Raw genomic sequence first — 27,202 nt, 5'->3', positions numbered from 1 at the left:
GATGAAGAAGAAAAATGAAATAGCACCATTCAGATAAGAGTGTTGGGACAAGGCAGTTTCCAGGTATGGTCTATGGAACCGCTGGGTCTGTCAAGATGGTGGACTCCACTGGCAGATCTGAGGATATAGTTGGAAGTAAGTAGGAGGTACAGGTATAGGTCTGAGGAACTTCAAGTGTTTTCTCTGCTTCATATACTCTAAGCTATACCTAAGTTTATTTTTATAGATCCAGGAGACTCTGTCTTAATATTTTTTGTACTTACTTTGCCTTTGAAACTGGGAGGCACTGCTTCTGACTCTTTCTGTAAGAAAGTAGCATTTCCATCTTGAGAAAGAGTATTCTTTGAGTCCGTTGTTTAAGATGGAATGCAGTAGATTTATGAAACAGTCCTTCAAGACCTCATCCATGGTGGTGAGATCTTTATATTACTCTGTTTCTAATGGAGATCTTGGTTCTAATTCAGCATTTAGTGCTAAATTTGGAGCTCCAGCCACACAGTTACTCACAGTGACTGTTTCCCTGAGACAGACAAAGCTGGTGCAAAGTCAGTTGTTTTCTTTTCTTTAAAAGCAAAGTGCACCAAAGTGAATTTCCCAAATATATTTTAAAAAAATAGAAAATATTTCTTTAAAAAGTAGAAGAGAAAAATATTTAATAAACTAACTTGAAAAACTTGCTTTTTATCACATTAAGAAAATAAAAATGTCTGTTTTATGATACAGTTTTGTCAGTATTCTTCATTGTATTCCAGACCACACAGTAGAATATGTTATTTACATGAAAAGTATAACATCAGCTAATGTGGTCTTTCCCCAAGCTCTCAGTTCATTGGTCATTCAGGCTTTAGGCTCACGTTTGGAGAAGTAAACTTGGCTGAAGGATCTTCCTTTTTATCAGTCGGTTCCCTCATGGTACAAAAGTGTTGAAGGTGGCATCCAGCTGGGGTGAGATACAGGAAAGGACCCCAGGATCAGATCATTGTGGGACATAGAAGCCCAACATCCTTCCTTACACAGTTTGACCTAAGGATTGGGATAGTTAGGACCCAGGAAGCAGGACAAGCCATGAAAAGCAAGCAGACTTGGGATCAAACTAGGAGGCATCCACTGATAGAAAACAGAGCAGAGAGGGTAATCGTTATAGAGGGGAAGCTAGGGCTTCCAAGCATATGGAAATGCTCAGTGTGGATATGTTTATATCTTATTTCCCTAGCCAACATGTCCACAAAGGGAATCATACATCTTTTGTTCCCATCACTACAACCCCTAAAGAATTGTTTGGAGACTTGCAAATCCCATTTGCCCTTCTAAGATGAATCGCTAAGTTTCCTACAGACAGCAAATGGACAGTGAACTCTTGTTTTTGAAGTGCTCTGTATAATTCATGGCATGTGGGACTGATCAGGCTAGGAACTTAGCTACCCCTCACTGACCTCCCCCTCTACTCTCTTTACAGCCCACCTTGTTGAATTCTCAGACAATTCAAGGTCCTGGCTTTGGGCAGTGGCCATGAGATTGTCATCAGACATGGAAACCAGTTTAGTCCAGTTAGGATCACATGCTTGCTTAGGCCTGGGGAGGTCATTTGAGCAGTTAGATGATGCCAAGGTATTGCAAACACAGACAATGCTTCCCTGACACCTGGCTTTACCAGTACATTCCCACAGTAGTCCCCCATGTGTCCTCTCGGTCCCAAGAGCTGTACCCTCTAGCTTACACTCTACTGCCATGACTTAATTTCTAGACTCATAGGGAAGATAAGGAACTGTTAAGAACACAGCCACCATCAGTACAGGATGCCATACACTGAATCTGAATAAGACTGTCCTGAAGTGTAAGTACAGACTACCGTAAGGTGGTGACAGGTTTTGTAGCCATCCCTCAGTCATTCTCCAAATTTCTTAAGGTGTGACATAGGGTTTTGGCATAGCCATTCTTTATGCACCCTTCGAAAATGGCTGTCTTTCTGGAACTCATTGTCTTGGTCTCTGAAATGTGAGGATTTTACACATAGTTTTCTAAGCTTTTCCTTTCCCCTGACCTCTTGTGAAATTCTCAATAGCTTAGCTCTAACTCCTACTCTACACAGTGCTCCCAGTGAGAGAGCCTGCTCAGCATGCACTGTGAAGATGGCAGGAAGAAGGAGCCATTTCCAGTGGAGTGAGGAAACTGAGTCATACAGCAGGGCCAGCAACAGAACTCAGCCGAAGCATTTGCCAGAGTTTATGCTCATGCTATGCATAGTACTGGGACACTCTGGACCCACGGTGTCTTGGTGTCAGGTGCTGTGGTTAGTTCTGGAGCATACTGGGAAAGAAACTAGACCCATCGTGCCTCCCTGAGCATAAGCAAAGGAGCATGTTTAGAAGCAACTGCTCAGGAGCCAGATTCCCTGAGCTCAGAGGAGGGAGCTGATATTTAATAGATGTGTGAAACTGAGAAAGCTAATTAGCCTTTTGAACCCCAGATTCCTCTTCTATAGATAAAGAATAATAATAAACCACCTAAAAAGATTGCTCTGTAAATGCAGAAACAGTGCTCCGTACATACCACTCAGCAATCCCCTCTTATTTGCTGTTCCTTTTAATAGCCTACTAGGGGAGAAAGCAAGCAAATAAAGGTGTGTACGTAAAAGAGGGAGGGAGGGAGGAAGAGGAAGAGAGGGAAGGGGAGGAAGGTAGAGAGAGATCCAATAAAGGAAGAGGATGCTATATGTCTAGATGCTTTCCCCAGCTTGGAGGTCACAGAAGGATGCTATGGAACTTTGTCCCAAGAGGAAAGCCGATGAGTATCATTTGATTCCCAGATGCTAGGCATAGGTATGGATTTACACTCAAGGTAGCCATGTTGTCCCTTGGATAGCACTAGGAGTGGAGGAGGGGAGTCTATGCTACTTCTCTGCTATAAATAAGATTGAGTTCTTCACCTTCACTTACATCTCTTGCTGCATCCTAATGATTATTCTCTGTATTCCCCTAAACTAGGGCAGTGGCACTGATGTTGTCAGAAGAGTGAGATCTGAGAAATATTGTGGGGTCAATTTGATCATGCCTGTTGGGATATGACAGATGAGAGAAAGGCTGAAATGAGGGGCAGGCAGCCCAGGTCCTGACTCCACTGTCTGGCTGAATGATAATACCAGTGCAGAGGGAAGAAGCCAGCTGAGTTAGGCACAATAAGATCTGGCGGGACCTGCTCAGTGTTAGATGCCCCTGGATATCTAGGAAGATACCCCCAACAGATAATGACCGTTGGGGTGCTCAGGATGAACTTAAGCTGAATCCTGCTGTAGCATATGAAATCAAGACATGCTGTGGCCTGTTGCCATAGTTGGTTGTTGAAACTGATGTATTGATAACAGTGAAATCGACCCACATAAAACAATGCAAACATGGGCCTCTAAACACATGTACCATCCTCCCATGTCCTAAAAATCAATCTCAACCTCATTTCTTACTTCTCTTTCCGTGGTTGCCTAGGTTGACCCTTCCCTGAGATGGAAGTCCTTTGGCTAGGTAGTCAGAATCGCAGTTCACATTTTGCTGGAATATGAGCAAATGGGGATGGCCTTTCAGAGGGAAGCACTGAGCCTAGAGGAAGGATTCCATTCATACCTCTCAGGAGAACTGCTCTAATACTATTTCTCTGGGAAATATGAGCTTACTTTCCCCTAATCCAGTCGTCTTCAATGAGAACAGTATGAAAAAGTGCTTTTAGTGCTGGGTTTGAATTCTGCCATAGTCACACTGACTGAGCCACAATGGGCCTGAGATTCATGACCTGAAGAACAGCTCCATCCCACCTTTCTCAGTGTGCATATGCTCCTTAGGATGACCTTGTGTCTCAATAAATCCACTGTAGGTTGAGGACATCCTATATTCAAAATACTTGTACATGCTACTGTTGCTCAGCGTATTTACAAGGAATTGAGGCTATCATATAGCATATCTCTAGCCTGGTCAAAATTTAAAATTCAGTGTGTGTTTTCTACTGAACACATATCCTTTGGTATTATTGTAAAGTCAAAAAACTGTAAGATGAACTATTATTGTAAGGCCATCTGTATTCTGAAAAAATAGTGTGTAGTAAATATTTAATAACAGCTACTATACAATCTCTATTAGGAGACATTTATGAAAGTGATAGTCTAATTTGTACATGTTCAATACAAAAGCATTTTTTTATTTCAAATATTGCCAACCTATAGTTGGATGAAACTTTAGATAAAAATCCTATGGATATGTAGGGCTAACAGAGTGGTGTGTGTGTGTGTGTGTGTGTGTGTGTGTGTGTGTATGCATGCCCACATGCATGCACATCATAATTGTGTGATGTGACTATGTGCTATCAGGTAGTTGCTTTTTGTTTGGGATTGAGAGGTGCTTGCCAGAACCTGAGCTGTGACCTCCAGGGCTGAGCCCTGTCCACCCCCTCCCACTCTCTCCTTAGAGGAATTATGCTGGCAAGGTGTCTTGCTTCCTAAGACACTCTGCAGATGCATATTTATGTATTTCTAGTCATCACCCCAAGAGCTCACATTTTCCTGTCCTTGGTGTCATTTTAATTAATACACTCCCGTGTGCTGGGTGACAAAATTAGGTTGCAGGGGTGGCAGGCGTTTATATCATGAAAGGAGAGAAAAAGGTGTTTGTACCATTTTTTCTCCTCAAGCTCTGCTATTAATCTCTGCAATCAATACTTCTTTATTTTTGGCTCTGGAAGCTGGTGGGGTAGAATCAGACTGTCAAGCCATTTAAGGCCACATCTGCATAAGTAATAGAGATGGTTTGTTACTTTTGCTCCTGGTGAAAACACGTGGTCCCTGGCCAGATGTGACAGGGACAGTCTCTGTGATTCTCGTGCCAACTTTATGATATGTTTGATTTAGGTAAAGTGCCTGGAACCTGCTGGGACTAAGTTGTTATTAAACACCATCTGCAGTTTTCACTTTAATTAATATCATAAGAATTAGGATCCCATGCTTTCATTGCTGTTAACCCTGTAGGATTATAGTAAGAAGGAAGGGCTTAATGTATGCTGAGCCTCAGGATTCATCTCTAGCCAAGGGTCGCTGAGATTTTCTTTTGTGAACAAGAACCTGCAGAGTAGGTCCACTAGTAAAGCAACCTACTGAAGAGTCAGTATGAGCCATATCAATTCCCCTGGCCCTTTAAGGGAAATAATCTCAGCAACAATAACAGTACTTCTACTAATAGACTAGTAGTCATGATGACATAAACAATAAGTATCATTTATTGAGAGGTTGATACTATTTGGCTGTATCATGAAATATACACTCAAATATATATATTTATTTACACATCCTTCATTATCCATAGGGAACTAGTTCCAGCTTTTCTGTCCCCTGTGGATATGAAAACCTAAGGGTTTTCAAGTCACTTACATAAAATGGTATAGTATTTTGCATATAACCTACCTATATAGCATTTTGTATTTTAAATAATATCTAGATTATTCACAATACTTATTAGAGTGTAAATGCCATACAGGTAGGTACTATAGTATATTGTTTAGGGGGAGATGACAAGAAAAATGTCTGTATGTGTTCAGTAAAATGCATATTTTCCAAATATCATCCAACTATAGTATGCATTTGGAGAGTCAATAGTGTGTGTACTTTATAATTGTGTGATATAACTATATACTAGAACTAACTGCTTTCCATGGGTGATATGATTTAATTTTTACTACACTGAACTACTATTACGGATGCAGAAACAGGGAGCCAGTCCATGCATCTGGTATGAGGCAGATTCAAATGTAAGCTTGTTGAATCAAAGTTGACACTTTTGACTAACATGTATCATTCCATGGAACCTATTCAGGTTGAAAGTTGAAAGAACCATTTCAAGAGGAGATGAGACCTATTGTGCCCTCTTGGGTTTCATTTCCCCAGAAGGACATGAAAACTTAGCTTCTGATATCAATATCTCTCTCTGTCAACCCCAAGAATTCATGACTGTGGCCTTTGGCTTGACCCTCGGCAGAACCTCAGTTCAATAGACTAGTTCCCCATCTACAGCTGAGATTGGCTGGATCTATGAAAATGTTCCATGTAACCATGAGCAATCACAAGTCATGCACATATTCAGACGGCTTGTGAGATGAAAGATGAAACAGATTGTGAAGTCTGAGCTGTAAGGTTCATCTAAAAGTGATGCTTTTTATGGGAAGAACATTCTGGAGTCAGGCATCGTGACACAGATATCCATGATTATCCTGATATTGGCTACAGAACCCCAAACAAATTGCTTCTCCTATATGGTTTGGCTGCATTGTAGGGGAGTGGAGATGTTTGTTCTCACCTCTTTCGGGGTTCACAAGGACTTACAAATAGACATCCATTAAACAGCATACTTCCTCTCAATAGAGGTCCTTACATATTGATATCAGACTATCATGCAGGGAGTTGTAAAATTGGGACCACAGTTCAGGAGCTCTCCACAGATCTCTGCCCTGCCCTGTGGCTCTGCTGAACACTAAGACTGTGCAGTTGTCCATGTGATAAATTCTCTTAAGGGCAAGTGCTAGAAGCGAACTTGAGTTGGAAAGTACACTGAGCATTTTATTCTTCTAGATAAACCTCTTCATAAGTTAATTTGTTCAATTGCAATTGCTTGTCCATCACACTGTTGTTGAATACACTCAGTATCTGGAGTTGGCTGAGCATTAGTGAGATAACAAGACTTCAGGAACATCACCATATAAATGACTTAATGACTGTGCTGCTCATCCATCCATCATCCATCCATTTCTATAATAAAGAGATCAATTGCTCCTATGTAGTTGTTGTTGTGTTAGTCCCAGAGATCAAAAGATCAATGGGAACACATTCTCCTTCATGAAGTAGCATTCAGCAATTCAGAGCAGAAACTGAGTCACTCAGCATAGTAGAGCAATACTGCTGTGATAAGGGATATCACCATCATTGTCAAAATGGGCGATGTGCCAGTCTTCTGGGTTAGCTGGGACAAAATCCCATAAAATGGGTGCCTTGGATAACAGAAATGCATTGCTCTAACATTCCAGATGCTGGAAATTTGAGCTTAAGGTGTTGGATGGTCCTGCCTACAGGCCAGGAGGATTCATCTGTCCTTCACTGCCCCTATAGCTCTGATGCTTGCTGGCCATCTTTGGTAACCCTTGGGTTATCCCTGAATTACCCCAATCTCAGCCCTCCTTTGTGCTTTGTGAATTGTGAAATATGTCTATATATATCCAAATCTTCTCTTTTACTAAGTTCATCAGTTATACATTAGTTTGAATGTGAACGGCTCCCATAGGTTCTTATATTTGAATCCTTGGTCCCCAGTTGGTAGAACTGTTTAGGAAGGATTATGTGGTCTGGCCTTATTGGAGGAGCTGTGTCAGTGAGGAGAGGGGTGGGTCATGGTGTCTTATCACAGCAGTAGAAGAGTCCCTAAGACAAGTTGCACTGAAGTAGGGTGTACCCAGTGTTCTCATTTAGCTTATCTGCATATAAGGTGACAGATAGGTGGTCCAGACATCAGTGTTAAATTCAATCCAACCTATAACATAGGAAGGGATTGTCTTCAATGGAAGCATAGAATTTAGAGGTAGTGAAATGCAGCCACACCCTGACTACATGTTTAGAAAGATGTGTTCCTGTTGACAGATGGAAGAGACCAGAGGAGAGAAAGCTATGAGCTTAGGGGAAAACAAGCAGTCTGGCCAGAGGACAAAGCATAAAATGATGCTGGATGTCTATGCGAGGCAAGTCTTGCCTGGTGTAAGAAGTTGTTCTTGGATGGATCACTTCAACCGGGCAGCCATGGGAAGCCACGAAGTGTTTTCAGTAAGCAGCATAGTTAGAATTTTATCACTGCTGCCCACAGAGCATCTTGTCACTGCTGTGTGACAGGACCCCGAATCTCCTCCAACAGGGCCCAGCTTTGCTCTGTCGGCCACATTTACGTCCCAGAAGAATGCTGGTTGCAGTGCCGTTCTGATGCAGGGAGCCTGGATTCTCCCTTCAGGAGGAGTCCTGAGGTTTGGAAGATAGAAAGCCTGTGTCAGCATGCCATTGACCCCATTGGGGTGGGCACGAGGAATATAGGCAAGGATGGGATACAGTGGGCACGTTTGAAAGGAGACAGACTTCCCTGGGATGGTCCTGCTCACTCCTGAACTTCCTGTCGCTGCCTCTCCCCCCACCCCCCACCCCCACCCCCACCCTATGTTTCCTTTGCCTGTTAAGCCAACCATTTGAGCCCTGTTCTTGGGACTTTCCCAAAACCAACAATCCTGAATTTCTTCTGACTTTTCTTCTTTACCCATTCTACCAAATCTAGGAAAGGCATGGTTCAAAATGTAAGTTTATTTTAATAACTAAAATACCTAGAGTAGGACATAAATGGCAGGGACAAGACAGTAGAGACATGGCTCATCTGTCATTCGTTCACTCAAAGAAGTTATAATGAAATGTTTGCTTGGTAACCCTCTGGATGTAGAAATCCAGATCCACGTGCATCCTGGCCCTAGTAATTCTGGGAAGGCCAGGAAGCATGGGAAGCAGCATCTGTCCCACTTGACATAGATTTCCTATGTCCATAAAAGGGAAAGAATTCTCCAGGACACCTTGCCTCTAGAAGACAGTGATTCTGGAGGGAAAGGTACAGGGAGAATTATCTTTGAGTAATGCAGACCTGTGTGGATTTCCAGAAGATGCATGTCTGTCTTGAAGAATAACAGGCAGCTTCCACCAGAAATGCAAGGCTCTCTTAAGCTCCAAGGAAAGATTAGCTTAGTTCTAGTGTGTGGCTTGTTTTTATGCATCCATTATTTTCCGTTCCAAGAAACTGAGGGAGAACTCTGTTCTGCTAAGTCCAGGAAGCCCACAGCCGCCTGAGCTCCTGCCTTTGGAAGTATGAATTTGCTTTGGTCCCTTAAGTGTCCTATGGCTATGGCCTTGTTATGACTTGGAAAGGAGCTCACAGGCCCTCTGCTTCTAGAAAATAGCTGCCAGTGCCCTCTAGGGGCAATGCTCCCAGTATATGGACAAGCTGGTATTTAATTGTTCAAAATCTGTTTGTGATATCCTCCCTATGGTACCTCTGAGTCCCAACAGACATCAAAATGAGATTCCAGTTTTCAGGGAAAACAACCATGTTTCAGAGAAAACAGTCCAGAAAACTGTCCATGATGCTGCATTGTTGGAAGAAAGAATCCTAAACAAGATAAGGTTTTTATTCCAGCCCAGGCTTCTTCTGGGTGATAAAATATCGCAGCAGGGAAAGAGCTGGTGATCATCTTGTCCAGTGCTGTCCACTGTAAATGTTTACAGGGCCAGATAAAGAATGTAAATGTTGTCTGCAAGCAAAGGAAGTGCTGGACCTGTCAGTGCCCAGAAATCGTAAGCCAATGAAGACACCCAACTCAAAACAAGCACAAACTGTTCTAACTAGTCAACGACTGCTGAGCCTGCTGCACACCCTGGCCACTTATAACTACTCTAGCGCCTGATTTCTCATTTGCTAGTCAGGATAACTGACAGTCACAGCAGCAGCTAACACTCAAGGAATATTCCCACAGCTTTGGCAGGATTCACTCAAGCCATGAATATCCATGTTCTGCCTACAAGGATACTAATATAGCAAAAGGCCACAGGAGAGGCAGAGTGTGTTCAAGGCCTCAGAGCATACAAGTGGCAAACTGATATTCCTAACCACAACCTGTCACTACTGCCCACATTCTGAATACCCATCCTGTACTACCATCCCATCAGGACACCCCTTGGACCACTGATGAACTGTGCTTCCTGGGCAAGGTACTGGACTCCCAGGAAGATGACATTTGAGCTGGATTATGATGTTCTCCTAATTTGCTCCTGCTTATCAAGAGGATACCAGAACAGACTGGTTTCCATGCCCAGCTTTTTGTTCTGGAGTAGCTGGTATAAGTTAGGGGGCTGATACTGAAGATCTTTGATATCTCCCAGGATTGCTAGTAGAATGCAAGAGGAAACACGATTGGACTTGGGTAGATTTTGGTGCCCACAAATGGCTGTGCCTCCCCTGTATTTTGCCAACAGTTTTCTGTGGCTTTATATAGTTCTGTAGCTAGGTGTTTTATTCCCTTTAGGCAGTCTGCTGATGGACACTGACCCAGTTCCTGTCATTGGCTGGAGAGAACGCCAGGATGAGGCTTAGGGAACTCGTGGAACTCCTGAGATAGCATGGCTTGCACTTGGCATTACTATTGGTGCCACAAGAAACTTCTTTCCTATAAAATCATCTGTGAATGGTTTATGGCTTGGGCATCATTCCTGGTAGGAGCCAGTTAAGGATGATTTTTCATGCACCTTCCATATGCAGGCTTGAGAAGGCGTGGCTTTAGGTTAATTGCCAAGCTCACCTGGATCTTGGCATGGGCCAGCTCCCAGACCTCATTGGTGAGGTGAGAAACTAGTTGGTCAGAGATCGTTCTGAAGATGAATTAGCTGATAGTCATCGTAAGAGATTTGTTTCAAAGTTCAGCTCCTTCCGCCCTCTGAACTCAAATAAGGCCTATCAATAGTAAACACACCTTGTGCCTCCCTACCTCCTTTACAAACTCTGCCACCAGAATCGATAACCCTTGTTCATGTAACTTTCTTTCTGCAAACTGATTCAGAATGGCTAACCTCTTGTAGATTTATATATAATTAGAGCTGGTTTTTCAATAATAGGCTCCTGTGTGCTAGTATTTTCTTGCAGGCTTTGCCACAGGGAAATACCTTAATTTGTTTTCTTGAACCATGAATGCTGACTGCCCAGACCTGTGTAGTTTATAAACATACCTAAGACTTCTGAACGGTTATCTTGACTCCATCCGGCATGGAGATGAACTGGCCCTCTGTTGAGTTCCCATTCTGACACTGCTCCTTTGTTTTGAAATTTCTCAGAGCAAGTGGCACCCCTCAGGCCAAGTGTTCAGGTCCTACAGCCATGCCTTCCTTAAAAATGTCTCTCTTCTTCCTATCCTGGGATCCTGAAGTGTGTTCTCATGCCTACATCCATCTAAGCCTGGACATAGGTGTCTGCATATGTGCACTGCACTTATGCAAGTACATACTTACTTTTACTCAAAAGCTTTGTTCTAATGTGCAGATGACCTGTTTTATAGTGTACCTTGCCTCTGTCCATTGTAGAGGACAACCCACCTGCACATCTCTGTATTCTGTGACCCTCTAATTGTCTAAGTGGCATTGATACTTCATCATTTTTCCATTATCTTTGCACTTCTGCAGTTCCATTATAACTATCCTCTAAATGTTTTATGGACAATTGTTGCCTCTGGATCCTGTACTTAATGCTCCTTCGTTATTTACTAGTTCTGTTCTTCTTAGTAAACCATTAATGGTTCTTGGAATAGTTCACCTTCACAGATATCCATGATTTGAAAATACTGTTACCTCGGTATAGGGCACTTTCAAAGACTCTCTTCTATGTGTCAATTCCACTTTTCTCTTATAGTTTTAACCTTGGTCTCTCCTTTCCCATTAACCTTCTCTCTTTGCTCCTACCTCTAATGCTTTGTTTGCTGCCTAGTTGGAATCAGTTCAATGTTACATTCCTGCACCTCTGTGTTGAATCCTTGTAGCACGTTGTGCATGGTGTTTTCTGTTATCTGTGTGCTTCCACACTCTCCCACTGAGGTCAGGCTACTTACTATTGCCACTGGGTGGTACTGGAGTAGACAAGGTTTTTCACCAAGCCATCTTGAGTTTGAAGACAGTTCCTTGACTTGCTACTTCTACCGGTTCCTGTACATCTCTGGGCCTCTGTCTTTCATCTTTAAAGTAGGGGGTGGGTTGTAATAATAACTTTATGGAAGAGATACTGCCAAGGTTAAACGAAGCAATACAAATCAAGTGTTAGGGAGCCTGGGAGTTGCAGTCATTATATCTTTCTTCTAGCATATTGTGTGATAGACAGGGAAACAGGCATAGCAGAGGGACACAGGTTTCTTTAAAGGAGATGAGGGATGGAACCCAGGAGGAGGAGGAGAGGCCAAGGGTATCTCCCTAGAGTGGAAGGAGAGTCCTGCTGTGCCAGGGGGGGAGGGAGGGAGGGCGTCTGCAAGCCTCCTGGGAGGGTAGTTACTCATATTTGAAGTTCAGTCACATTTATGACAGACTCATAATGAATTAAGAGCCCCAGCACTGATATATTAAAGGTTAATGGTGCATCCTGCTTTTGTACTGATTTGTGGCAGCAAATATTTGTGGGTGTCGATAACTGAGAGCCAGCCGTGTTCTTGGCACAGAGGTGCTGGCCACTGACAGGGCTGCTGTGCAAGGCTCCCACTCAGTGGCAGGGAGGAAAGAGTCAGGGAAGCAGGCGGCAGCTCACTGTCTCGGAAATCCTCTCCACTGACTGATGCTGACTTCCGCTGAATCCATGAGAAAACTGGAGCTGTAGCTTCATCGTTTGATATTTACCCCCGTGGAGAAGCAGGGATGATGGTCTGGGATAGCTACTACTTGTTCAGTTCTGTGCTGAGCCTCCACCTCCAAGACCACATTTCTTCACTTCCAGCATCCTAAGACACTGAAGCCTTCATCCCCGAGGATGACGTGAGAGTGGTCAGTCCACAATGAAGACTTTTTGTCCAATACAGTTTCCAACTTAAACATTTTAAAGGCAAGACCGAGCTAACTCGTATATTTATGATAAACACACACACACATACACACACCCCTGCTCTGAAAGTCCTCAATCTCTGAAAATCCCTCAGTCAAATAGGGAGAGATTATCAGCCAAGTTATAGATACTGGTGATATAGCAATCAAGCAAGTAGCCAGGTCTCACTCTTAGGACAAAACTGATATCAAACCCCTTTTATCAGGCTGGAATATATTTATTTTATCATATGGTCTAAGGAGTAGGTATTTTATACATGATTGTCAGCAAAAGCCCCTTCAAGATGGTGACATTTGTCCAGAGATTCAAGAAGCCAGGGACAGCAGCATTTGACTGAAACAGGAGAATGAAAGGATGGACAGGCTTGTTCTAGGTTTAAGAGCTAGTACTCTAAGTGCTTGAATGTGACCATGTTTATTTTGGGAACATATTAGTCAAGTAAATGGATTGTCACTTGGGAAGTTTCTAGGAGCCTATGGGGCAAGGTAGAGCAGGTGCAGAGTGTAGAGATGTGTCTCTAGCTAATGCACTTAAAGATTCTGGCAAACGTTTGTCACCAGAGAAAAAGGGATCTGATGCCCGAGCTCCAGAATACTCCAGGGCTCATCTGCAAAAATAAAGATTTAAGAAAACACATGAATAGGTTCATAGAAGATGGCTCTGAAACCCAAGGAAAGATGAGCTTTAGGAAGGAGAGAGAGATAATTTGCCAAATACTGCTGATGTGGGAAAGAGAGGAGACTCAATATTTGGAAGATCATTAATGACCTTGAGAAAGTCAGCTTTTGTTTAGTGGCTAGACAAATGAGTGAGCCAGAATCATAAGAAATGAGAGAGGGTGATGGAAATGATAACCATAGATAACTCTCTAGAGGGACTTGATGGAAGGTTGGGATGAAATGCAGTATCAAGGTTGTTGTTGTTGTTTTTTTTTTTTTTAAGATAGAAGATATATGTGTTGTCAAGCCCATGGAAATGATCCATATAAAGAAGTAATTTTATAATATAAGAGACAGAGATGACAAGTGGAAGAGCAATGTACTTTGAGAATTCAGGCAAGTCCTAGACCCAGGAGACAAACACAGACACACTTAAACAGGAGCAAGAGAAGAGGTACCAACATCAAGAAGTCAGGGAGGTATTCTGTGGTTTTAGAGAAGCCGAGTTCTTTAATAAAGCCAAGTTCTTTACTGATGGCTTCTGCTTTCTTAGGAAATAATAAGCAGGGTCATTTTGTAAGAGTCATCCAAGAGATTGGGAGACTCAATTGTGCAGAGAAATTTAGAAGATTGTCCGGCAGCATCAAGGGTCCACTTGAAGTCAATGCAGTTAGTGGTTCTAAAGTTAGACCCACTGCCATGCTAGCTTCCTGTTTGGTGTTTTCTCCACCCACATTCAGCTTCAAGCACAGAATAGGTTTAAATCAGAGCTGGTTCTTCTATTGTTGTCTACCACAGTATGTAAGGGGCAAATGGATGCAGTCCATGCTCAAGGGAACTCATAGTTGAGTCAGGAACCTAGAATACACGAGGTACAATGGGTAAGTATCAGGACAGGGCTCAGCCTAGAGAACATAAGGAGACATGGATCTAGTGGATGTGGGTTTGCCCACCCTTCCTTCCTCCCTCCATCACTCCCTCCCTTCTTCCCTCCCATTTTTGCATGTATATGTATATATGGTATACATACTTGCGTGTGTTCATGTTTACATGTGTGTCTGTACACATATGTGTGTTTGAGTGTGCATGGGTTTGTGCATGCACATGGAGGCTCAAGGTTGGTGTTAGGTATCTTCCTTGATCACTCTTTATATAAAAGACAAGGTCTCTCAGTTGAACCCATTGCTCACTGGTTTGGGTAGTTTAGGTAGTCAGCTTCTTCCAGACACTCTCTGTCTGCTTTCCATGTGTTGGGATTTCAGGAAGGCCACCACATCCACCCAGCATTTATGTGAGTGTTGGGGATCCAAACTCCAGTTTTTAGTAGAAGGTGCTGTGGATGAGCCATCTTCTCAGCTCCAGGACCCATTCTTTTTATAAGATGGGACAGTTGAGATGTTTTTTGGGGTACAGCTTAGCAGGTATTATACCCAGATCTTAGGAACCCCCAAAAGACCACCCCAGAGACAAAATACCCTTTTGTAAAAAAACAAAACAAAAAAAACCCAAAACAACAACAACAACAAAAAAAACCCTTTATTTTCAAGCTCCGGGGCTTGGTCTGTCTGTCCCACGCAGTGGTTGAGAGCAGAGAGCCCTGAGCCCAGACAGGGTGGGATTTTTATCATAGCAGAGGTCAGGGTGAGAGGATTTCCAGAGCTCAGGACACTGATTGGTTGACAATTGTCTAGGGGTATCTGTAAAACAAAAATAGGTGTGTGCTAGACTTAAGGACATCTGGCTACCTAGTATCTAATGGTTGGAATGTTTGGGATGTTAGGTACTTCCTCACCCCTGGGTGTACCCCTGGGTGGTGTCAGCTTAAGGCTTTTCCTGGATCCTGGGGTTGCCTGACAGTAAGCCTGTCACAGAAGCTGTGTCTGGGCCCCTAAGCCTGTCATAGCAGCTGTGTGGTCAAGCTGTTTGGGGGCCCTCCACACAGGCAGTATGCCTAAATGCAGACAGGAAGAGCTGAGTGAACAGGGGATCTTACACATGAATAATCCATGAGCATAGTATCCTGTGAAGAAACTAGTAGGGGCAGAAACTGTAGTTATACAAGGTAGGAGTCTTTCTTGTCATAAAAATAGAGGCCTGCAGACTTGACCTAGTGTAAAGGATGATTCTGCCATGTGCAGTGCACAGATCTGTTCTCTACCAGGACCATGGTTTCCTGATCTCACTGAGGTGATTTTCAGATCTCACATTAGTGAGCCTGATCACTGCCAGGGTCCAGGCCTGGATTAAATCTAATGGAAAGCTGTTGGAGTAAAGAAAATGCTAGCCTGCCTGGGGTAGGAATTTTATCCCTGACCTCTGGATGGGGCGGCAGGGTTGGCGGGGGTGGGGTGGGGTGGTTTGAAGGGGAGCAGGCCTTGGAACCTTTAGGTTCTTCTGGGCTCTTGTGACTAAAGATCCAGCTATGTGAGTGGATCTATTCCACCACAGCCTGCAGAGTCAATGTTCCATGGGGCTTTAGGGGAGCAAGGCTCCTCTTTTAGAAGGGTCTTAGCTGACTAGCAGGCCTACTTAAGAGGAAAAGAGGGTATGAAAAAGAGAGAGAGAATGTAGAACTAAGTTCCTAGAGTCCAGACCTGGCATTTGCATATCAGAGGACCTTTAAAAATCATTAGGGTCCATTTTTACATATAATACAAGTGCAAATTTTGCAGGAAGGTACTTGTTAGAGCTGGAAGCCTAGGAAGTGCTCTGCTTGTCCCTCTTAGTGCTGTTATATTTACTAGTGGTTGTTCTTTGAAGGAGTGGAAGTAGATACTGTTTACAAATGTTGAGAGGTGTTTTGCTTGTTTCTGAACAATTTTTTGGGAGTTATCTCTCAATCACATAAAATAGTAGTCTCCTCTGATCGGAGAGATACTTTGCAAGACACAAAAAGGATGCTTACAAAAAGAAATGGTGCTAAAGTCTATATGCCATCTTTTTTGCTAAACAGCTGTACGTATAATATATTTAATGATAAATTAGGCGTAATAAAATAATAAAACAATATAATAATTATAATATTATATTATAAGAAGTGGTTTAATAAATAAATATTTTCCATGTAATATATCAGAAATATGTCGAGTACTATTTTTGTTTTTGCATTTGTTTTTGTGCTTGTTTTAGGCAATACAGCCTTCATCCTGGTGTGGCCCCTACTCCATTCCTAGGACAGTTTTCCTGACCTAGGAGTTACCTCAGCTGTCACTCTGCTCACTACTTAGAACTGTTCCCTGAGTAGGCTTTGGTCTAGAGGAGCCTAAGTGTATCTAGCTTCAGTGTCTTCCAGACTGGCTGGAGGGCTGAGGGGAAAAATCTTTTGGATAAGAGAATTTGACAGGTTGCCTCTTCAGCAACACTGCCTCTTCCCCTGGAAGACAGCTGCTGCTGCTCTCTGTCTGGCCTTCTGTGAACTTGGGCCTTCCAACCCATCTTTAATGCAAGCAAAGACAGAGAGACATGTTGCTCAAATGCCAAGGCTGGTATTGAAAACACTGCCTGGCTTCTTTATACATTCATTTCCTCCACCCCTTTCCATAAACCACACTGTGCTTTGTTATCTCCCCACATTATCTTCATTAGGGGCTGCCAACCATGCCCTTTTGATCTATGCCACCTTCATTTATCGCCTGCATGCATAGATTACTTTTATTTTTAATTTTTAAAATGTTGTTAAGGTATTGGAAAAAACAAAAGCATACTAAAAATCAAAGGACCCATGGCAGAGTTTCACGTGACCATCAGAACCCATGTATATAGTTTCTCTTTCTAGGCCCCAGTATCACATAATTGATGGTGCATACCTTTCTCTCTGACTTTACCATGTAAATGTCATGACAGCAAGATCTCTGTGTTATTCTTATCCTATCCCCAAACTTATAGCAGGGCCTCAACTAGGCAGGTTCTCAGAAAATTAGGGGTATTAAATGATGACTGACTGAAAGAAGGAAGACCCTTGGGAAACCTTGCACTGAGTGGAAGGCACAAAAGACAATTCTCCTGTACATGAGAATTCTGAGAAATGTAGAAAGAGGCAGAGGAGGGGTGTGTGTGTGTGTGTGTGTGTGTGTGTGTGTGTGTGTGTGTGTGTGCTTGGTGTCAATGAGCCCTCCAGCAGTGAGTGGAAGGATAACCAGGCGGCCTTGATTCCTGCATGCAACATCATCCTGGGTAGATTCAGAAAGGAGACAGAAACATGAGAGTGCTAGAATGATAGCAGACACAGCTGCGCACTGTAGTGAAGACTTCCACTTACGGGATGTGTGTGCCCACCCTCCTGCATCTATAGGCCACTCCACTGCTTCCCTAAAAAGAAGAATAGACCTGGAATTAGATTAGTCTGGTCTAGGATATGGCATTCCCATGGTTGTTGAAATCTGTTTCACATGTACTGTATATTGATTCTGCTTGTTGCAACTGTATTTATCTTCATTGCTAATGTAAATATTTCTGTTATCATGCAAAGATGTGTTTATAAATTCTGTATTATTGATTTTTCCCATGTTGCAAACACATTTATCTCTTTGTTAATGGGAATGTATCTGGAAGTAGTAAGATTGATTTATAGGGAAAGGTGTGGGGAGGAAGGCAAGGTGAGAGCCAGCTGGGGAGACTGTCCTTGGCTGTGACTGAAGGGGACACCAAACAGCTTCAAGAGGGTGATCTGCAAAAGGAAGAAGCTGCTCCCAGAACTGAGGGAGGCCTGCAGAGTGTGCAAGATGGTTTGATATGTTCAGAGCTGTCAGCTGTGCTTTCCAATGGGCATGCCCCCCAGCTCAGCAGTTCAGGATGGGAGGTGCAGAAACCCAGCTCCAGATAGAGCGTTAGTAGAGCCATAGAGTGGATCGCATTGGCTCCCATGTAAACTCAGAGAAGAGAGTAGGCTTTGCCGTGGGAGAATTTTAACACTGAGTGTTGTCCAATAGGAAGAGACGAGCAGAGGTGCTGGAAAGCCATAAGATGTACATGCTTGCACTCTGGCTCTTCACCTGACTAAGATCCAAAGAGCCCAGGAATGACGTGTTAGAAGCCATTTCTCCCAAGTAATTCTTTGCCCTAGGCTTTCTACTTTTCTAGGGTGGCCTTTTGAAGTAGAAGCCATTTTGTTCACAAAGCAAATTAGAGTTTTGGTGTCTCCATGTTTCATTTATGTTCAGATATCCCTTAGACCATCCCATTAGGTATCCTGCATCCCTGGACCAGGCACTACTGATAAGGTGACCGTTTAGGTGGTAATAGGAAGGGTTTGCCTGTTCCTTGGTAGGGAGCTAGAAATAAATTGGACTATGGGCTATTTTCCTTGGGAGATACATGGACGAATGAAGAGCCAGGCATTGATCCTGTGATCCTGAAAGTTGATGTGTGCTTCCTCCCCATGCTTTCTTACTTGCAGTATGACCATCCTAGCTACTACCTGGTGTTGGTTAAATACATTAAATACAACCTCAGAGGCTCCCAAATGTGTTGGTGTTTGAGGAAAGATGCTTTTAACACTTCCCCTTGGATGAATTTGATTGAGAGTGAGCCTAAGTTTGAATTCTCTACTTTTCTCCCCGTGACTTCCATCGGTCTGGAGTTTGTAGTAATTTACTAGTCTGTAGTCTGTGTCTGATGTATGAATTGTGTCTGTTCCTATTGCCTGTGTGTCTAACGAAAGGCTTTGCTTTGTATTTATTGAACAGCACAGACAGCATCACCTTGGGAAGACAGGAGGGATACTTTACAGAAAAGTTTAACAGAGTTTTGTAAGAGACTAAGTTTCTGACCACCAACTGACCCTAACTGACTCAGCTAACAAACAGTACTGCAAACGTCCTTGCTATCCAGCAATGTCTCTAAGCTGCCTCCAGTACTTGTGTGTGGATATTTGTTGTATAAGGTTACTCTTGACCTGTTGGCTGTTTTCTACAAATGCTTACCCCCTACCGACTGCTCTGAATCAGAGGCATGGAAGAGTCCATAATTTGAGATTAAAACTCTGCATTAACTTAGGCTGTATCACCTTATTACATGGCAAATCCAAGGCAAGTACGGTTGGCTGTTACATTGTTCTCTCAAAGACAGGGTAAACAAATAGGCTGTGTTTACTGCAGGATATCAAGCCAAGTCTTAAGTGACATTGAGGTATAGCATTAACTCCACTGTGAGGTCCAGCAAAAATTCCCGTCTTTTAGAATGTAAAATGTAGCAACATATCACCTCTACCTCTGCCATGTGGGCACAATGGTTCAAACACTGGGGCTACTTGTTGGCAGCCTAACAGAAGAGCAGACATGTGCTGAACTTTGACTATGTGCTGGATGTCTGCCTGTGATCATTAATATTCATCCACCTTGTGAAACAGGGATGACTTCTGAAAGCTAAGACCCCAGCTATTAAATGTGTTGCTCTGGTCCATGGCTCTAGAACTCAATTCAATGGAGTCACTTGAAGAGCTATGAAACACAGATGACTAGCACCAGCCCACGAGTTGTTGAATTGTTAGATCTGGGGTGAGGATCAAGAATTTTCATTTCCCATAATGCCAAGGAGACTGATGGGGTACATCAAATGACTGGGATTTTCTGAGATGGGATCACATCCAGAGCCACCAGCTTTTCAAAGCTCTCTGCCTACCGACTAGAATCACTCTGTGGTGTGTATTCCAGGTGAACTGTGTTGTTCTCTCTCACCTGTCAGGGCCTGCATAGGTAACTTCTCTTCCTAAATCGTCCTCCTCATTTCTTCTTCCTTGGCTGCCTCCACCCGGGCTACATGATTGAGCTAAATGCTTCTTTAGGGAACCCTTTCTTGCGTCTGGTTCACAATTTAGTAGCTCCGCTCCTGGTTGTTCAGGGATGCCCCATTTGTAACTGCATTTCACCCCCACTTCCAATGTTTGGTCAGCTGCTCATGTATGTCCTGTTGTAAACCTCTGGGAGATTCTCACTATTCATCTCCTGTTTTATTTGTCACTGTGCTTGATCTATTAGACATCACGGAACTGTTTGGGGCACTATCTGGTTCAGTGACTTTGTCGAGGTGCCTGGTACACACTTGATTGACATAAATCTGACCTATGATGAGTGGGCATGCCCTCCATCTGTCTTATAATGTAAGTGCCTGGGTGCGTGTGGTCATTTCTTACTGAAAAGAGGGACTTCAGAATAGTTTAGTTGTGTGTGCTGCAAGTGTAGCCCTCTCCTGGTGAAACTCCTTCACTTTTTTTTTTGGATGGGTTTCCTATTTGCCTTTCAACATCTGTCTTTTGCTGATTGCCAGTGCTGGCTTGGCAGCCACGGTGATTGGCTGTCCTTGTTCTCCATTATCCTTCCCTGTGTACCTTTTCTAAAACTCTGTTCTCTGACAAGAGCAAGCCTGCCCATGGAGATGATAGTTTTGGTGTGTCCTTAGGGGGACCCACCTCTTCGATCCCTTTTAGGCTCAGACACTCAGAAACACGATGGTTAGACCTGATGTGTGACAGCCATGGAAGTGATCTTGGAATTCTTTGTTGAGAGAGTGTGCCTCTGTGATTGGGGAGATCTCTGTATCCAAACTTGTGGCTGTAGGAGGTAATAGATGGGCCATGAGCCAGAAGGTGAAGCTTCACAGGATGGAGGTGATGCTTAGGGAAGAGGGAACAATAAGCTGTGCTGGATGAGAAAGGGAGATAGAGCCATTAACATTCAGGCTGGCTGCTTGTCATCGCTGATGTTCCCCGAGCCTCTGGTCAGGAGCACCATCATGAATAAATACACAGGACGGAGGAAATCTCAATTTCAAATGTGGGGATAAAACAGGAGATCAGAGCTCCCTGGAAGTTATGCATTCATTCCATACTTGTGGAGACTGCAGTAATTTAGAGTAGTTCAGTATTTAGACTCAACTGTGTAATTCATCCTGATGTTTCCCATTCATCAAAGCCTGTGTTTGTTTGTATTACCATGAGAAAAATAAAAAAGAATGTAGGAAAAAGAAGATTTCCCCTCCTTTCATTACAGGCAAATTACGGCAGAGTTACAACCCTTGGGGCCCTTCAAGCAAAGGAACATCTTGCTTCAATTAGATATAAATAATGAACAATAATTAGAAAGATTTCTTCATCAAATTTGTTATTTTATGTTTCCTTTCATCTGCAATGTATTGAAATGAATCCTGAGCTCTGTTTCTGGGCCACATAGCAAGGACCCAGGGATTGCTACAGAGCGTGGCACCACAGCAGGAGGGGCAGCCCTACACCGCTGGCCCGCGTGCGCTTGCTGTGTAGACTGCTGTCAGCTCTGGGCCCAGGGCCGTGGAGGAGTGATAGAACTGCTTCAGCTCCAGACCTCCAAATTCTTACATCCGGGAGGCGGGGGCATGTGTAGAATGAGAGCTCAGAATCATGACCGCCACCTCTTGTGCATTGACCCCATCAGGTTCCACTCTTTGACCTGAGCACGAATCCCACTTAATCCTCAGTAAGAACCCACTGCTACTGCTTCTAGCCCTCTTCTTAAGATTTGGAAACTGAGGCACAAAGATATTAGTGAACTTGCCCAAGCCCATCCTATTAGTGATGTGGGGTCTGGAAACAACACAAGCAGCTGGATTCCAGAGCTATAGCTTGTCCTTGCTCTGGAGTGTCGCTCCCTAAAATACCAGTGAGATACTACAGCTCTGATAGTCTTCAAGCTGTGGAGAGAGCATTGGGAGAACTGGGTTGAGGATGGCTTTATTTGTACAAGTCCACAGGTATGACAGAGATAAAGGGAGAGGCATAGCCTGGTAGCTTAGATGAAAAGGGGTGACATTGCTTATTTCAGGTTGGTAATAGTGCTAAGTAGGGATAGGGCAAACCACTGGAGATGGCCAGAAGGCAGAACTTGTACAGATCAGCCTGGCAAGATTGGCTGTGTGCTGGTTAGTGTTTTGTCAGACTGACCCAAGTTTGGAAGATTTGGGAAGGCAGACACTCAACTGAGAAAATGCACCCGTCAGATTGCTTGTGGGTAAGGCAGTGGGGGATTTCCTTGATCAGTGATTGATGTAGAAGGGTTCAGTCTACTGGGCTGGTTCTACCCCAGGGCAGGGGGTCCTTGGCTGTACAAAAATGTAAGCTCGGCAATCCATGGGGAGCAAGCTGGTAAGCAGCTCTCCTCATGGTCTCTGCTGCAGTGCTTGCCTCCTGGTTCCTGCCCTCACTTCTCTTCATGTTAGACTTTAAGATGTAAGATAAAATAAACCCATTCCTTTCCAACCTTCTTTTGATAATGTTGTTTATTACATCAGTAGAAAAGCAAAAGAAGAGAGTTGGGTTGGCTCTTCCTGGGCGAAGACTTGGTGAGACGTACAAGTAATGGTATGGGTTGATAGAGGAGATACTGAGAATTTCCGAAGAGAAATAAATAAAAAGTGATCTGGTCAGACCCTGGAGAGAAAGCCTGGATTCCCATTAGGATTTTTAAAAATTTTACAAAGTGGCCTGCTATATTGCGTTCTGAGTGTCATGATAGGCATAGCTTTTCAAATAGCCAACAAGAGTACTGTATGTACTAATCCATCCTTCCTGCCCTCACTACAGAGGATTCCGGACTTAACAGTGGCTCAACTAAAGTGTCTTTGATATTCTAATGGTGTGAAAATAACGAACACTAGAAACTGTATTTTAAATGTTGAGTTTGGATCTCTTCCCGCGCTAGTGATGTATGAAAAGATTCTCTCTTGTGGTGCTGGGTGGCAGCAGTGATTGGATCTCCAAGTGGGCCAGGTGACCATTTGGGTTTAAACTGACCCTCTAGAGTGTGCTGTGTTGCTAGGTTTACACACACACACACACACACACACACACACACACACACGATAAGTAGCAGATTGTCCATACTTTGTTATAAAACAGACATGGTGCCCCATGTATGATAACATGAGTGATGCAGGCTGGCAGAGTTAGGGAGGGGTATGAAGCCCATTTTCAACGCAATGGCATTGTCACTTTAGGATGGGTTTGCTCCCGTACAAAGCAGAAGGTCAGCAAGCATATGCATTTCTCTTTTTTGGAAAGAAGCCTTCTTCTCTGAGCCCAGCTTAGTTGTCTGTTTTCAGGCTTCTGAAGTGACTTCCTGAGACACTCTGGCCTTCTAACATGTGCCTTGCAGACCTGCTTGCTTCTTCTCTGTAAAGTGAACCCAGACCCTCAAAAAGTATTGCAGCTTAGTCATCAGTATCTTCTTGTTTTATTAAGAATTTTTTATTCATTTTTACATACTAATCACAGAATCCCCTCTTCCCTCTTCCCATGCCTCCATCCTTCCCCTCTCTAAGCGCCACCCCCAGTTCTCTCCTACAAGAAGGCAAAGCCTCTCATGGGGAGTCAGCAGAGCCTGGTACATTCAGTAGAGGCAGGTCCGAGCCCCTCCCCCTACCTCAAGGCTGTGCTACGTGTCCCACCATAGGTAGTGGGCTCCAAAAAGACAGATCTTGCACCAGGGATGGATCCTGATCCTACTTCCAGCCCCCCCCCAAAGCATATCAAACTACACAACTGTCTTGCTTATGCAGAAGGCCTAGTCCAGTCCCGTGGAGGCTCCACAGGTGTTGGTCTAAATTTCGTCAGTTCCCACTAGTTTGGTTTGGTTGTCTCTGTAGGTTTCTCCATCATGATCTTGATGCCCTTTGCTCATAGATGAGAACATAAGGGAATGTGATGGTTGAGCTGGAACATGGATGGAGTGGGAGAACAATGAAAGAGATACCATGATAGAGGGAGACATCATGGGGATAGGGAGAAACCGGGTGTTAGGGAAGTTCCCAGGAATCCACAAGGATGACCCCAGCTTAGACTACTAGCAATAGTGGAAAGGGTGCCTGAACTGGCTTACCCCAGTAATCAGATTGGTGCATACCCTAACTGTTATCATAGAGCCTTCATCCAGTAACTGATGGAAGCAGATGCAGAGATCCACAGCCAAACACCAGGCTGAACTCCAGGAGTCCAGTCAAAGAGAGAGAAGAGGGATTCTATCAGTATCTTCTAAATACCTTTCAACACTTAAAAAAATATATCAGGAGATCTATGTAAAAATCCATGATTCGTTACTTTCTTAAAAATCAAATTGGTTGCTAGGTGCTCAGCATCATTATTAATTGGCTGGAACTCCAGCATATCTGCAAGTTTTAGAGGGGATACCTCTTAATTGATTCAGCATCATAGTGTTTGTCTGTGCCACAGTAACCCCAAGTGTCAGGGCTAGCCATCCCCATCATCCATCTTACCTGCTCAGCTTTTGGACGCTCAGGGGAGAAACCCTCAGTAATTGGTGTTTTGTGTCACCCTGACTCTGTTATACTGTGAATTTATGCCTTGATATAGATATATATATTTTTATAGCTAGACTCAAAGCTTGCTGATGGCAGGAATCATTTCTTACTTACTGTTTTATACCTTGAGCTCAACCTGTAACCTGGTTTTATATGCCTGGTGATCTTAGTGAGGAAACGTGGCTATGGCATGTGGAGGCCTGGCTCCAGGCTGAGGGACTGAGACATTTGGATGCTGGATATGAGAAATGTGGCTAATGGGTCAGTGCAGGGCTTAGAACTCAGGAGGGGCTTGCAGCCCATTTTTTCCTTATGGTGTGTAGTATGAAGCAAGTACCAATGTGTCACTCTCTTTCTGCCTTTCAGGACATTTCAGGACCTGTCCAAGCAACTGGAGATGTCGTATGGCACTGTCCGGGATTCTGCTGTCTATGAGTACTTCAGAGCCAAGGGTACCAATCCCCTGGAGCAGGATAGCACTTTTGCTGAGCTCTGGCGGACCATAAGCAAGAATGGAGGCGCTGACAACTGTGTCTCCAATCCTTCAGAAGGCATCAGGAAGGTAGGCAAGAATCGGCATCAGGGTATGTGTACTGGGATAGGGGCCATGGATTTTGTCATCCTTTAGACCAGAGACATCTTCCCAGAAGCTTCTGTTTGTAGGAAATCTATCCTCTTACTGCTCATGTTGATGTCCATTCTTAGCTGTCAAAGCAGAGGGACTGTGGAGCAAATACCATCTAAGTTTCTGCAGGAAAACTGGTCAGGGTAGAGCAGACAGGTTCAAACAGCCTGTGCTTCTCTCCACGGATGCTGTTCATCTTGTGGGTACTCTGGAGCCTCCCCTGACAGGGGAAAGCACGTGGTACAAGCAGAGCCCAAGGGAGCAAGGAGCACCTTCAGGACAGGTGTCCTCATGGCGGGTCAAGCAGGATACTAGCCTAGGGAAGAGCACAGGTGGGGCAAAGATGATCTGTGAACATCTTTGGGCTGTACTGTGGAGAAGAGATATGTTTGAGGGACGGTGGGAAGGAAGGACAGTGGTTCTGGGATGGAGCCTGTACTGGAGAGGGAAGAGGCCAGAGCCAGAGCAGAAGGTCAGAGAGGACCCATCATTTTCTGCTAGTTCTCTTCTCTTGTTGTGATAAACACCATGGCCAAAAGCAACTTGGAAAGGAAGGGTTATTTTTTTCAGTCTCAGGATTCCAGGTTACAGTCCATCTTTGAGGGAAGGCAGGCAGGAACGAGAAAGTGGAAACTATGGAGAAATGCTGCTTATTGGCTTGCTCTCCCTGAAATGCTCAGCCAGTTTTATTATATAACCCAGACCCACCTCCCTAGGGATGGCACCATCCACAGTGGGCTGGACCCTCCTATTTAAATTACCAATCAAGAAAATGTCCTCACAGGCCAATATGTTGGGGTCAATTCTTCAATTGAGGTTCCCTCTTCCCAGATAACACTAGGTTGTGACAAGCTAACGGTAAAATCTAATGAGGACAGTTACTGTCCTGAGTACCTTGGTAGACATTGCTCCTTTATTTAGCCTGGTTTCTACAGTAACCCGCACTGAGAGTTGCTATATCATCAAACAGATGAATCTCAGAGACACAGAGTCTCACTTACAGTTAGGTCCAGACTCCGTGTCTAATCGGGATCCAGACTAAAAATTGAAATTCATTGCCATACACTGTTCTGTGGTTTTTAAAGCTTGATGAGGAGGAAAGTGGTGGGATAAATGCAGGTGTCTTGTGATGATGCTGGTGCCATTGGCATCCTTCTGTCCAGAAATCCTAGCATGGGCAGCCATATCCCTAAGGTCACTATGAGGGGTATCCAAACTATGAGTGACCCCAGGGCCACACTCTAGTCTTTCTGCCCAGCAACCTCACCAGGACCTCTTATTCTTCCTTCTCACTCTCCTCTCCCTACCTGAGGAATTCCACCATCACTCCAACACACATACAAACACACAAAAACATATGCTCCTTTAATCCTCACCTTGGTCATTCAGTAACTGTCTGGCCTTTCTGCATTGTGCCAAGGATATGAACTCAATTTGGGCACATTTCTGTGGCCACCAAGTCACATTACTATGATCTTCATGAGAATAGCCCACCCTCAAACCTTCCAGCTCCATCCCAGAAGAATCCTAGGACATCAAAAAGGAGAGGCCTCTGCTCTGTGGGGAAGCTTGGTATGCTCTGGCAGAAAGTGGTTTCTGTTTCATTACCTCAAAGTGTGGTGGATCCTAACTGGGAACACATTCTTACACACCTCTTTGCAAGGAATTTAAGACTGTAACATATATGGTAGTTTTTGAAGTCTTTATATTTAACCAGAATAATAAAATATTACATAACTGTGCCATTATCATGCTTACTAGATTAGGCCTTCTTAATTTATACTGCGCTATACTTGATGCTCCAGCCTTGAGCTTCTGGGTTCTCTTATATCCATGACATCCAGTATTGTGGTGACAGGTGATTTCACTTGGAAATAATGGACACAAGGTTGACTAGCTGCCTTTGTGCGAATGTGAGGCCCGAGTGAGGATCTTGGAGTTCCTTCTCTTGGCCTCTGTATCTCGGAAAGAAT

The 27,202-nt window shown here is 43.8% G+C and overlaps 1 protein-coding gene across 3 annotated transcripts in view; it reads left to right on the top strand.

Moving 5' to 3' along the window:
• Grid1 (glutamate ionotropic receptor delta type subunit 1) overlaps positions 1–27,202 on the top strand; it is a 714,577-nt gene that overhangs the window by 636,358 nt on the left and 51,017 nt on the right. For all 3 annotated transcript variants that reach the window (XM_028878315.1, XM_028878314.1, XM_028878316.1), the window contains one exon: positions 24,971–25,166. In XM_028878315.1, coding sequence (XP_028734148.1) covers positions 24,971–25,166 — 196 coding nt within the window. The remainder of the gene's footprint in view (positions 1–24,970; positions 25,167–27,202) is intronic.

This window comes from Peromyscus leucopus, chromosome 9, assembly GCF_004664715.2.
Source record: "Peromyscus leucopus breed LL Stock chromosome 9, UCI_PerLeu_2.1, whole genome shotgun sequence".
Classification (NCBI taxonomy): Eukaryota; Metazoa; Chordata; class Mammalia; order Rodentia; family Cricetidae; genus Peromyscus; species Peromyscus leucopus.
Note: the sequence above shows the minus strand (reverse complement) of the source record. Positions and strands in the feature narration are given on the sequence as shown.